This window comes from Numenius arquata, chromosome 8 (genome assembly GCF_964106895.1).
Source record: "Numenius arquata chromosome 8, bNumArq3.hap1.1, whole genome shotgun sequence".
Taxonomy (NCBI): domain Eukaryota; kingdom Metazoa; phylum Chordata; class Aves; order Charadriiformes; family Scolopacidae; genus Numenius; species Numenius arquata.
The window spans coordinates 55,305,939-55,320,130 of record NC_133583.1 but is presented as its reverse complement, the minus strand read 5'-3'; the positions used below and the strand labels follow the sequence as shown (position 1 = coordinate 55,320,130).

Sequence of the window (14,192 nt, the reverse complement as noted above, 5' to 3'; positions counted from 1 at the left end):
AACTGGCAATTTCATGCTGTAAAAATGTATCTTCTGCTGAAAGTTCTGCAGTGTTTAGCGAGCTCTTGTAAATGTGTGCTCAGCTTACTGCAGCGCGGTAGTATTTGATCTTTGACGTCAGCAATAAGACTTATGTTTGGAAGTATTAGCTAATTAAAACATGGGAATCGTGAGGGCGCTTGGTCCAGTCCCGGTTAGCAGGTGGCTTATTTCACAGCGTGGGGAACATCATAGCATGGAGAAACGAAATAGCTTGTTCATCACAGATTTTCTGCTCGGAGGAGGGGGACAAAAGGCAGTGAATGAAACTTCTCCTGCACTGCAGAGGCGTCCTGAGCGGGCCCTGTCTCCGTGTGGTTCTGGTTTACAGGTTTACAAGACAATACCAGTCTCCGGTCACCTGATTCGCTCAGGACAGCAGCTTGCTTTTACCTAGGAATGAAAGGTTTTAGACCTGGTGGTGCAGAAAGATGTGTAACTCTTGTCTGTTGTGCGGTGGTGGAGGGGTCTGTACCCAAATCTGTGTGTGGCCTGACTCCAGGTCCAGATAGTACGAGTTCCATCATATACCTGAGCTTGCCTTGTCTTCCATCACTGTGGGAGGACAAGGTCGTGCCTTCCTCTATGGAGGGCCATACCCCAGTGCAGAATGTGGCTGTGCCCTGCCTTCCAGCCAGGGAAGGATCAGCAGGGAGTTACAGCTGTCTTGTGCGTTGCTCCGAGTGCTTTTGTGCCACTGCCATTTCAGTGTATTCAGCAGTGAGATACTCAGGACTATTTCACTACTGCCCGTTCATTCTCGGAGAAACCCAGGCAGAACTGCAAGGCTGGAGAGCCAAGGAGAAGGTGAACTTATCTTGGCCATCGTTGCCATGTTTGTAAGAGGAAGCAAAGACTTTAACGATGGTGAGGTTTGTGATGGTGATCAGCCTCTTCAGCCCACACTGTCCTCTGGAGACAGGGCTGGATTCAGGGTCAGCCTCGGCTGGCAGTTTGTAGGTCCAGAAATTGGCTGGCTTCCGGGGTTCCCAAGCTCAGTGGAATACTTGGGGAATTTTGGAAATCTCTGCATCCACCCTTCAGGGCATAAAGAGGATGTAAATCTTGTTTCATGCATCCTTTGGGAGAGAGCTGAGCTGGGCTCGGTTAGTGGCTCCCCTTTAGAAGGGGAGATATTTGTACCGTTAAACATTTTTCCTCTGTATCTTCTGGAGTAGCGTGTTTGCCAACAGGCATGGACATGTGTGACGATAAAAGAGCCACAATGAAAACATTCACAGAAGAGAGCAAAAAATGTGGGAACTTTTATTTCTTTACGTTTTTTGCCGTTGTAAAATTAGAGTGACTAATTCATCCTTCCTCAGAGTTTTGTAGTGGCTCTAAAATGGACTTTACGGATGTTGAACATTATGCAGGAAATGGGAGAGGCATGGCTCCAGACACGGAGAGACATTTGGCTCGGGGAAATCTTTCTAACAACAGTCCCAGCCTTTTGCCTAAAAAAATGTAGTTGTGGAGTTAGCTGATGGGGAAAGGGGTGAGATCCGCATGTTCTTGACTTTTCCTCCACACCCAGCAAATTCTTAGAAGACTTCTTAAAGCCGGTGTTCCCAAATCTGAATGGGTAATAATAATAATAATAATAAATAACCACCTACATTGTTTAGAGGCTTTTATCCTTCAGTAGTCATGCATATATTGAACTCGTTTGTAGCAAATCCAAATCCACTACAATCATCTTCTTGCCCAGACTTCTGGACTCAATAAATCAATTTTACGTTTTGCTGCCAAGATGAAGGGCTCACATTTTTAAGGTAATAACCGTAGACTGAATTTTCTTTCTGTTCACGCCATTGAATTATTTTTGTTCTAGATCTATCGATTTAAGTTATTTGGATGACACCTCAAAATCAAGTTCTGGACAGTACCAAAGTGAAAGCCGGAGGCTGACACAGAGGGCAGGGGTGTGACAACAGGAGGAAACGTAACCAATACTGAGAAGTGTGCAGTACTTTGGGCAAGAGCAAGGCCCTGTCTTGTTGCCAAGTGGGGTGATTGTCAATTGTGTGGATCGTGAGAAAGGATTTGTCCTTGTTTGATCCAAATTCTGAGCTGAAATAGGTGGCTGCAGCTTGTTATTTGCATAAGGTCTGAGCTTGTCCGTGTGTTTTGGCAGTCTCCACAAGGCAAGATAATGCAAGTCAAGATGAAAAACGGTGGCTTACCCTTGTTTGCTGGAGAGGAAACGCACCAGAGACAAAGTTGGTCTTTAAATTATATTAGCCATGAAAAAGAGGACTAAATTCTTATGTTTTTCTGCTCTAAATCTGGAATAACTATTACTTTAAGGCAGTTATTTTGGTATAGATGTGCTGTAAGGGGGATTGCAGACATTTCCATGTCCTATTGCAGTTGGCCTTTGCAGCTCAGTAGACTTTGACCCAGGCTTTGTGCGAAACACCAATGTATACAGGTGATTTTCAGCTCCTCCTTGGTTCCATTTACTTTGCTGCCTTTCTGCAGGAGCGGCGTAACGATCCCTGTCTGAGGTTTTGCACCCACTTGCAGGATTTATCTGGAACTTTTATTTTAGATTAATCTAGATACTGTCCCTTTGATAAATTTGAAACTGATGGCTCCGAATATCTGCTGTTATCTTAATCTGTCACTAGCTCAAGTGCTATTTCTGTTCTTTTCGTGCACCTCAGGGCTTTCCCCTTTACCTTCCGTGAGGGAAGCTCAGACCTTTACGCAGCGTGTGTTCACAGCCTAACCTGCCTACCCATTAGTCTCTTACATAATATTCTCATTATCCATCTTTACCGTAAACATTGTAATCCTTTTGCTTCTACATCGCAGGTTCAACAGTGTGACCGCTCTCTTGATTCATATACTCACAGCAAAGCCTCCATCTGTCTCATGGATTATAGATCTAAATTGGTAACTATCGCTTGCTTGCAATATTTATTAGCAGTTATGTTAATTGCTCATACTGTGTTTTCTGCTTCTGATAGATCTCTCTTGTAGTACTAGCGTTTGTATAAGACTCCTTAAGGTCACGACCTTAATGCCTTTATAAGCTTTATTCTTAGGACAGCATACACTGGCTGTAAAAAAAAATAAAATTAAATCAATTACTTGAGAGAAATCTGATTCAGGATTTAATTTAATTTCTGAAAAAGAAAAATATTCTTTTTTTCAGATGACAGAGCGCTTAAAGGAGTGAGTTTTTATAATAGAGAATTGACATAGATGTGTAATTTGTGACTAGAGTATTTTTAACATAGGTGCACTTTTTTAAGACTTTGGGGGGGAGGGGGAACCCCACAAGGTATTAACTCTCTTGACAAGAAGTTAACGCTGCATGTCAGTCATGTCTCTCACAGATTACTGCTAAGCTGAAAATACTAGAGATAAAGAAATCTCTTTGGTTTAGATACTTTTTTGTTTCTTCCCTAGCACATAACTTACAGAATAGTTTCCACAGTCTTTTAGCATCTTCAGAGCTGTCTACAACGCTCCTGTCCTATGTATCTATAAGAGCCTTGGCAGATGTGTGATCTATTTGACTTTAGCACAATGTACGTGTTTGTTTTTTTTTTTTTTTTTTAACTTCTACCTTCATTTAGCCTAGTTATTTCTGCTTTTACTAAATGGGTGTATCTAGTAACCTCTCTTCTTCCTTCCACACTCCTCAGAGCCTATGGATAGCCAGGAGTCTGACAGGTACAGCTGTGTTTGTGACTCTGCCCTTTCTCTTGTTGCCTGCTGTGACCACTTACTCCTTCTAGATGGATAGTTAACTTCTTTCTCGGTTTTTCTCTGTTGGTTGATCTTGAGCACTGGATCTCAGGAGCAATGAAATGGAAGTAAGAAAAAGTTTGGACTCTGAAATAAAAGAGTGGTTTATCACTGGTGGCTCTGTAAGGCGGTGAAATACTATGTCAGGAGAAACAGCAGAGGCTCAGTTGCCGAACACAAACAAAACGAGGCTGGACACAGTAGCATGAAGTAGCATCCTGTCGTAAGATCTTTGACTCTTAGAAATATAGAGGGGCGGTTTCACCCCCATCTGCTCATCTGCCTAATGAAAGAAATGTGTGTGTGCTAGCGGATGGTGATGAAACAGTTAAAAGGTCACGTTTAAATTACCACTGGTCCCGTATAACACAAAACATATGTAGATTGTAGCCAAAATTAAAAAGGCTGGAAACGCTTGAATTCAACATCAGTTTTTTGTTTGTTGGTTTTTTTTTTTTCTGGAAGCAAATGGATGGCAAGATATACCCGTTGATTTCTAGCCAACACCATCAGCTTTAGACAGTTCATGGACTGCTTTTCACTGAAATTGGCTGCAGGCAGTAAATACCGCAGAACTGGGGCAGCAGTGACCACTTTTAGTGATTTGTAAGAGCAGTAACACTTTGATGGTTTGTGTTGCACTACAGAACGGTTTGATTCTTCACCATGACGTTGGTCACAAATTAAAGGGCATAGCTGTGTGGAGCCATCTATATGACACATTTCGGGGAGTACTGAAAGCAGTGAAGACTGGTTTCCCATGGAGGTGTCTTATGGTGATAGGCTTCATTTTTTTTTTAAACTTCATTAGGCCAAAATAGAAAATAAAGGCAGAGAGACACCTTGACTGAGGAGCATATTCTGTGGTGGCCAATAAACTCTGATTAAGATTTTATTGCTTTAGAGCTTTTGTAGCATCCTCCTCCACCTATGTGGTTTTTCTATCTAATAAAAGACGAGCTCGCACTGCAGGCTTTTTCCTCAATAGGGAAATAATAAAGTATCTCGTAGCTACATAACTGCCTACTCTTGCAAAGCTAGCTGGAAGTGGATGTGTTTGAGACCTTGTTCCCATCGCTAAAGCATATGGGGAAAGCAGGTTGTCAATATTAGTATGCTCTTAGCTACAAAGAAGTGGGATACCCAGGCAAAGAGCTAGAAGATGCAAGGTCTCATACTGAAGTGTTCTCAAGGACAGCTTTTTCTTCTCCTGTGTAATGGGTTTTCTGTAATGTAGCTAAATCTTTCCTCTTATAGGTGTTTTCTTGAGGACTATTCCAAGGCAGTCAAAATGGAAACAGTCACCAGCCTTTCTTTTGCACGCTGCGTGCCAGTCGTGTTTGACTTTGGTTTTCGGTGATAAAACCCCGGTTAGTCTGGACGTGCCTGTAAAGCAGCAGAGATGCTGCTGCTGTACATGGAGCCGTCTGAAGCAAAGCCCTTCTGTGGCTGTGTACCCAGAGAGCAGGGGGTTACGCTGCCAAATAAACGCCCTTTCGCCAAGGAGGGAACAAAATTCGGACGAGTTGGACGGGAGCTGCCCGACATCAGCGTGTTATCGCCTTCTCCTTCCACCGCTGATGCTGAACCTCCCCCAGGTGCCGAGGGCCTGGGATTTGGTGGACCTTTCTCTCAGTAGCATAGCAACTGCCATCGCTTCCCACCGCTCGGTCCCCTCCGCCTGGCTCCCTCAGCTGTGCTGGATCAGGGACTGAACCAACTTCAAAAACAGGAGAAGTTGTAGGAGGATTTATTTTTAACTGGGATCTCTCAGTTCTGTGAGCCAGCTGTCCACACCGTCCTCGGGATAGCATAACCGGGGGGCGCTCGGAGCAGCGGTGGGACAGCAAGTGGGGAAGGGGAAGGGAGGGGAGGAGAATTGGGAGGAAGGTCTGCTGGTTCCAGGCTTCAGGATTCAAGCACAAACTCAGGGGCAGCCCTCTGAACGCTTTCAGCCCGAATGCTGGTGGAGTACAGCTTCAGTAATGACTTGCAATCAGAGGAGTAATCAGCAATTAGTACTAAAGTCCTTTCAGTTTCACTCTATTGACCGGAGGAGGGGAAAAGGGAGAAGTCAGATTTAAGCAAGGGGATGGAATTTTCTTTGAAATTTTTGCGCTCTGATGCTGCCTCTAACGACAGCCTGCAGCATCTCCGGCGCAGCGCGGTGGGACGCGTCGGCCAGCGTGTCTTGTGCTTCTATGACAACAGCCCCGCGTTCTCTGCCAGTGTCATTGGATCTTATTTTCTGCATTGTGCCTCTAACAAAGCTGCTCTCGCTGGCCGCGTTCTGTAATTGCTTTTTTAACTGAGATCTGAAAGTGGCGTTTGTAGCCAGGTACACTTTTGATTATAGCAATCTAGTGGGGGGTTAATAGAAGCAGCAGTGTTTCATTTAAAAGATCAGCTTGGAGTGCGTAGATGGATTCTGCGAAGACAGGGGTAGAAAGCAGATATTGATTCCTGTATGATTAGTGGAATGCTTCTTTGTTAAAGGTCTGCCTCTGAATCTTTAAATGATCAGGTTTCAAGTGATGAGGGCATCTCACTTTTTCAAGCCTCTGTGTGAGTGGAATGGAGAAGTAGAGATTTAAAAAAATTTTTTTTGTTCTTTAGCAAGTGCACATGTGTTCTCAATGGCATTTGTGGAAGCTACGTATGTGTATGAGGAAGATAAATTACTCAAATAGATAACTTCTTACTGTCTTCCAGCTTGGTGTTGGTACAAATCAACTAATCATCTGAATTCGTAATTTTTGCAGCTGAGATTTCTAGCATTTGAACCGAGACAGTGAGTGCGTTGGCCTGAGTGTGTGCATGGAAGTCAGCTGGGTGTTGAATTCTTCATTTTAGAAATTCCTGTTACAAACCACAAGGGATAAATAGAAGAGCCCTCTTCTGATAACTGGCGAGAAGAAAATTTGTACTTGGGTTTTCCGGAGTGCTTGCACAGGACTGACGTCTTACTGAAGAGCAGCTGAAGTTCAGAAGAGCGTGTATCAGAATTGTGTTGTATCCTACAGAAAATCACTTGTGGGAAGATTTAACAGCATTCAGTGCAGCTGTTGACTATTGAGCTACTGATAAAGTTCTTCAGAAACTGTCCTTGTTAATGCAATCTGCGAACGAAATGTCTGCTGCACCAGCCCTTTTCCATGTGAGAAAGTTGCATGTGTTTAATCAGAGATAAAGTTATGCATATTTTACTGAAGTTTAAACTGAGTTGGTTTTGGTTTGCTTCCCTTCTGTTGGGAATTTAAGTTAAACTGTCATCCCAATTTAAATTGCCTTTGGACAGGATTTTGGTTTATAGCTGTTTAACTGCGGTGTGTTTTGAACTGTTTGTTTCATTTTGTTTTTTTCGGTGAGTGAAATCCTGCGTGCAGGTGAGACTTGCTAAGAAGGGAGGTATTTGGGCACGTGGTGAGAGTAGACGTTGGTGGGAACTGTGTTCCCAAAGGTGTCCATGAATCCAAGTTGAGGGCAAAATTAACTTATTTCTTTGGATGCCAGGGGAAGAGGAGACATTGGCCTCCACTCGGTGCTTTCTGACTCTACACACAGGTAGCACATACCCTAGTTTGGACAAGTAGCTGCTAATTAGACCCGTGCTGTCATTGCTCCTGTATGCACAACCCAGTGACTAGTTGTAAGGAGCTGAGACCTTCACTTGGATTTTGAAACAGCATTAGAGATTAAAAATGTGGTACATCTGTTAAAAGGTGAAGTTTCCTTTCATTCCTCTCTGTAGTGATTTGGTCTGCGTAGTTGTCTTCTGCTCTGTACAAACAGAGATGAAAACTCAGGGCCTTGCCTTCTCCTGTGGAGTGTCTGAGCTGTGTATGTTAAAGCAGCCGGAGCTGCTCAGTGAGGTCGACCCATCTTGGTATTTCAGGTGTCGCAGTTGTTTTTTTGGTTTCTGAATCCAGTTCAGGGTCTCAAGAGAAGGAGGCATCTCTGAGGCTCCATCTTTCCCCATCCCCGTTGCACACTAGCATCCCCAACTCTCACGTCCCCATAATAAAAAGGGATAATTTATCCATTCCAAACGCTGCCTGCAGCCCCACTGAGCCCTCATGTTTTATGCAGGTGCCGTTTATTTTAATTGCAGTCTTGAGAGTAGATGCGTGTTGGACGGATTCAAAGTTGTCAGTTGAAATTCCTGATGTTTCATCTTCTCCCATTGCTTTTTTTTTTTCCCCTTGTAAACGTTGAGGACAGATCTTTTCTAAGGATAAAATGGTGGTGGTGCCTGTGCTAGAAATGCAGATTATTATTTTTTTTTTTTTCCATCGAAGTCATAAAAGGAATTATTTAGGTTTACCTTGGAGGCTGCTTGATGAATTGCATAGCTGGATGCACTGACAAAGATTTCAGTTCTTGGTTGCGGCGCTCCAGTTTATTGGAGCAACAGAAGTGGCACCCTGCCACTGGAGTAAAGAATGCTGTTTCCCCACTAGTATTTGAACAATCTGCAATAGCCATCTGTTATTCTTTCGAACACAAAGCAGTGCAACAGGTGTATTTCTTGTGTTTGGAAATCTTACCACTACAAGTGGATAATAGAAATTTCAAGTGAGGGTTTAAAATAAGATTTCAAGGTGTATTCCTCTTTATTCAGCAGGTATAGCGGTTATGATGTTAGAACGAAGAGAGATAAGCTAAACATATGGTATGCAGTTAAGGAAAACAAATGCTGAACTGCTCTTAAATCTGTTCTTTTTCAATGTTTGTCCTTTTCTTAGATGGCTTCAGTAACAGATGCCAGATACAGGCAGAAAGATACTTCAGATCAAAATTTTGATTACATGTTCAAACTCCTGATCATTGGCAACAGCAGCGTGGGTAAAACATCCTTCCTCTTCAGATACGCCGATGACACTTTCACACCAGCCTTCGTTAGCACAGTAGGAATTGACTTCAAAGTGAAAACAGTTTATAGGAATGACAAGCGGGTGAAACTGCAGATTTGGGTAAGTGCCAGCGTTTTCAAAAATGCTTTATATTAATCCCAGCAAGGATACCATGGCAAAAAATAGCTTGTTTGGAAGTAGATTTTTTTGGATTAATATAGATTTTGATTGTTCGTTAAGTTTTGCGTGGCTGTATCATTTGTCTCCCTGCAGTATAGCTGAGTAAGTTTTCTTTGTATTGCTGTCTCGCTCAACTGGTGGGACTCCTGATATGGTCTTGAGCAGCTGTTCTTATGTTTTCAGGAGTCCGTGAACTATTAAACTACAGCAAACCCAAAGCAGGTCCAGAGCCCTTTGCTCACTCAAAAAGCGAGCGAGTGTTACTAGTAGGTGAAGAAATGCAGTGGGTTCTCAATGAGTGAACTCTGCACGTAGCTTCTACTATGAGCTTATGTCCTCCAAAATAGATGCTCGTATCTTCCTGCAACTCATGTACCTGCTCAGCAGCACTGAGCCAGCTCACTTCATCCATCCAGGATTCCTCGGGGGGCGAAGACAGAGGTGTGCTTCAAACCATCTCTGCCGACACAACTTCTTGGTAAATCAAATGGGAGGAGAAGTGGTGCAGGTAAGCTGGAGGCTCCTTCTGCTCAAACACCCAGTCATGGGACATTTTCAGCCTTTTTGAATTACAGGATCCTAACCTAGTTTAAAAAAAAAAAAAAAAAAAAAAAAGAAAAAGTTCCTGAGCTGCAGAGTGGCAGACCAAGGCCAAGCAATTCTCAGTAGCTCATGATGTACCTTTTTATGGAAACCAACTGTTTTCTTTTATTCAACTTGCTAGCAAATGACTTAAACCCTTCAGTGCAAATGCCATTTATCCTGATGGTGCTTAAACCCTCCGCGTCCCACTGAATTACTCAGTGTGTTTAAAAAAAACCTAGGCTCAGATTGCTGTGTTTTGAAGTACCACGGGGCTCCAGCTGGAATTCCAGTTAGCAAGATTCTTCTCTTCTGTTTTGCATAAAAAGAAAAGATCTCAAATAGAAGATATGAGGCTAATATTCACTTAAGCAATTTTAAGGGAGTTAACTTACTAACTTGAAGTAGCTGCCTACTTAGTTAAGCTTAAAGTTCAGACTTGAAGATGAGTTGCAATTGTATAGCATTTCTACCCAAACCCTGTCCCAGCTAATAGCATATTCTTCTAATTGTTCTCTATACATTTTATTTATAATTAATAGTTAATTATGGCATTTAAATGTATTATTATAGTAATCATATTGGGGTTTTATTTATTGTGACTACCTTGAATAGTCATAATAAATTAGTGAGAATCTAAAATGAGGAACTTTTGGGGTTGGTTTTTTTTTTGTTTTGGTTTGTTTTTACTGGAACAATATGAGTCATTTTATTTCTGTGTTGCTGGGAACAAGGTACAAATTATTTAATAAAAGATCCTTTTTAAGTTGCAAAATTCTGGCATTGAAACTAATGTAGATAACCTGGCATGAGACTGTTTGATTTAATTTAGGGTTTAGGTAATAAGAATGTTTGTACTTCAGGCCCCGTAAGCAACTATCCAGTTTGTCTTTCTTAATCTCTGAACGTGAAATTCTCTAATAAGTTGTGTAAAAGCAAGACAGAAAGTAACATGAAATCTTTGTTGTTTTTTTTTTTTCAAAGATACTGAGATTAAAATTATTAAGCAATAATATTAATTAAATCCGTTTGAAGGCTTTGGGGGGGAAAAAGGCTTTAATAACCTTAACCTTCTTATGAGAAGAGATGTCAGGTGGATTCCCCAGAGGGTGCTATCTATAGGACCTATAATATTGGAGTTACCAACGGCATTGTTGATTTAAAATTTATTTTCAATAAAAGGTTCATGTAAGCGTTTGACAGTTCCCAGAGTGACTTGTGTTCTTTTCTTCTCTCTGTGTTCCTTGCACGGATCCCTGATGTGAGTCATGATTTAAGGACTTTAACAAAAACAATGAGTGTGTACCTCTATAAAAACCACAGTATTTGAACTTGTTTACCTCCTGCCTGTCCTGAGACTAAACTTGTAATTTCAATGTATTCTTCTGGGTACGTGTAATAGAAGTGGGGGCTATTAGCATACCAAAACCATGCATTCTTATGTGTGGGAAGGAAGAGTTTTCTTACCAACCTGTCTTCCAATTACTTTTTTTATAAGATTTACAGCTGCTATTGAGTTTCTGTGAGTGTGGGACCCTGCAGCTCCATTGAACACTTTGCTTTTACTTACAACTTTCCAGTTCTGTTGACTTTTTTTTTTTTTTTAAAAATTATGCTCCCTCTAAGCTTAATGTTAAGTCTTACCTGAACCAGGTCCAACGTAAAATGAAAGCGTAGAAGGAGAAGGTACAAGTGTTTAAATTAACCACTTCAAATGTCTTTATAAAATCCAGAGAGGAGCACTTGTGGGAACCTCTAATGTTCTCTCCTCTGCGGAGCCAGGTTTCTTTCAGTTCATGGGTGCTTGTGGAGCTCTTGAGTGGGTGCAGCTGTGGCAGACTCGAGGGTTGTGCACAAATAACCTTGTTTTGTGTCCTACAAATCTCAAGTTACTACAGCTGTGCTGCGATCCAGGGAGATGGGTGATCGTTGGGACTTTCTGCATTGACTTTTGCCCATGTTGAACAGAAGAGCAGAGTACTTGGGTGTAGGGCTCCAGCTACGAAGAGCTCCTTGGGTTTTCTTAAAGCTAAGAAAAAATTCACACTGCTTCAAGTGCCACGCAGCTGTATGTAAAGGGTAACAGCCTGTCGCTGTGTCGGTAAATGTCTTTCAGGCCTGTCTCGGGGTTCAGCTCTCCAGCAGAAATTGATGAGCGTTTTTAAGGTAGAGATCTAGCTTTTGTGTTTGTGCTGAGTTTGAGGAGGTCCGTATTTTGTGACTCGGGATTTGACAAGCTGTCAGGTGTAATGATCAAAGAAGAGTGCTGCTCTGTTCAATTTTGATGTCGCTGGGGGGCCTCCTGCTTTGTTGACATGTCAATCACCCGAACTGATATTTTAATAAGATTCCTATCAGTTGTGCTAGTGACCTGGTGGTCTGGGAAATGATCTGCTTTGAAAAGACCTGAAAGGAGTCTCTCTTTCTTTTGAGTTCAAGAGAAAGATATTTACAATGTTTTTAAGGTAGACCGATGGCTCTGCTGCTAGAGAAGAAAACAGTAAAATGGTCCAGAGAAGGGTTATGTGAAATAATGTTTTGTGGTCTTTTTTTCTTTGTTAAAGAACTCCAAGATCAGTTGACTGTGTTTTAATTTCAAGTCTTTTCTGTCTTGTTTAGGAATAGTGGTCTTACATAAATTGAATACATGACCTTTACTGAGAAAGCTCATTTTGTAATTGGATGAGGTTTGGTAACTTAAACATTTCTAATTTAAAATATTACTTATGCAAATATATTAATATATTATGTAGACATTCTAATATCTACATAAATGTAAGTCTTGGATTAGATTTTTTTTTAATGCCACTGTCATCTCTAATAACACTTTCATGTAAAGCGTCTCCCTTACAATATATTTGTAAGGAGCTGATTCATAATATCTCTCTGCATGTGGGGTGTATGTGTGGATTATTTCTTTCTTGACCAACAGTTTTGTATTCCTAGAGTTGCTAATTACTGATGGAAAGCTGTTATATTTTCAGCCAGGTATGCTTTTTATTATAAATAAATCTCAAAGGTAACATTATTGTATTCTTAGCAAATGCATACAGTTAATACTCAATGCAGCGTTCAGGTTGCCTAGCAGCTAGAGAAGGCCACTTTGTCCAGATCCAGATGGAAGCAGGGTTAATGAATAAAAGTGATTTTGGTTTTAGGTGAGAGCAATGTGAGATTTCTTTTTTTTTTTTTTTTTTTTTTTTCTTTTCCCCTCCTTCTGTGCGTTGTGTGTGTCTCTTGGTGCTAAGAAATAATGGTGCTAAGTAGTGATAACGGCAGAGCTCTTGAGCAACGCAGCATTGGGGTTAACTGCTGAGCGACAAACTCTGGTCCTTCACGCTGGCCTAGTCTAGGTTAATTCCATGAGCTCTTTGGATAGTAACACAAATTTCCTCATGGAAAACCATTGGCGGTCTTCAGCCCAAAACACTTGCAGGCCACAACACTTCGCACACCACACAATATGTGTGTTGGGTGAGGAATTGCGTTACACCATCATTGTACTCTCATAGAGCATGCTGCACAGTGGAGCCTCGATTTTGTTAAACATACTATAAACTATTAATCTATGTGATTAATAATAAACATAATTACATTCGGGGTTTGTAACAGATGATGTTACAGTTGAAACTACTTTCAACCTCCTTTTTTAAAGGTAAATAGAGGTTAAATTTAACCTCAGGTTAAAAGGCGAAAAGGATGTGATGTTCAGATGGAGACAGCATATTTAGACTGCAGTATGATTTTTCTTTGAAGGTGCTGCTTATCAGATTTAAACTGCTAGGATGAGTATAGCTTTTTCTTTCCCATTAACAAGAATGTTTCTATGGCTTGACTGCTGAAACCTGTAGGGGTCTGAGATCAGCAGTAGTGGATGTCTGAAACCCGTGTTACAGCTCTCGGGCACAGCTGGGAAGAGGGTGCAAAGCAACATCGCTCTGTTTTTGTGGGAAGGATCTTTACAAACAGAAATATGACAACTGCTAATTACGCTGAGTGGCAGTTACCATTACAAAACAAAACAAAAAAAAGTGTAAACCAAAATAAAACCCAAGCTGCATAGCCACCCAGAAGGCAAATATGCGGTGTTTTTAAAAGCTTTTTATAGCATTTGTCGCCTGGATGACAGGTTGTTACTGTGCAGTTCACCTCATAGGGAAGGGATTCAGAGAAATAACACTGGTAACTAAGTTAATCCTTTCATTTAAAGGAGGTAAAATTAGAACACCATCATACTTGATCGTAAATTTTAATGTTAATTGCACACTTAACCAAAAGCTAATTATGCATTTCAGATGAGAGAATCATCTATTCCCCTGGCATCCCATTCCCATCATGTTTTTGCTAAGTTCCTTATAAGCACTGACTTTAAACTTGAATGCTTGCACAAAACTTGTTTCTAAAAAAAGACATAATAAGAGTGCTGTAATTTGATATATAGATGCAATAGGAATGGGTGACTCTAAAGATCTAATGGGCCTGATTCTGCTCAGCATTTTCACAGCTGTTGTGAAATCCGCTGCTTTGCTGTTTAGACAAAGAACTAAAGTAGATGAAGTCACCATAGCGAAAAGAACAGATTGATCCTTGTAAGAGAGCAAGGATCGCATCTTACGTGCAGCATTGAGGACTTACTGGGTCCCAGGAACGAAAATCATTGTGAGTGAGCAAATGTAAAGCACTACTTCTGATGTTAAAACACAATGCAGAATATTTGACTGGAGAAGAGATACAAAAACAGTGTCTGTATTTCAATTCCAAGGTCTTGGTTACATC

The 14,192-nt window shown here is 41.3% G+C and overlaps 1 protein-coding gene across 1 annotated transcript in view; it reads left to right on the top strand.

Moving 5' to 3' along the window:
• The first annotated feature begins 2,919 nt into the window (after nt 1–2,919).
• The window catches only part of RAB3B (RAB3B, member RAS oncogene family), a 52,637-nt gene continuing 41,364 nt past the window's right edge, over nt 2,920–14,192 (top strand). Inside the window, exons 1-2 of the mRNA XM_074152762.1 lie at nt 2,920–2,940; nt 8,547–8,774. Of these exons, the coding sequence (XP_074008863.1) occupies nt 2,920–2,940; nt 8,547–8,774 (249 nt within the window). The remainder of the gene's footprint in view (nt 2,941–8,546; nt 8,775–14,192) is intronic.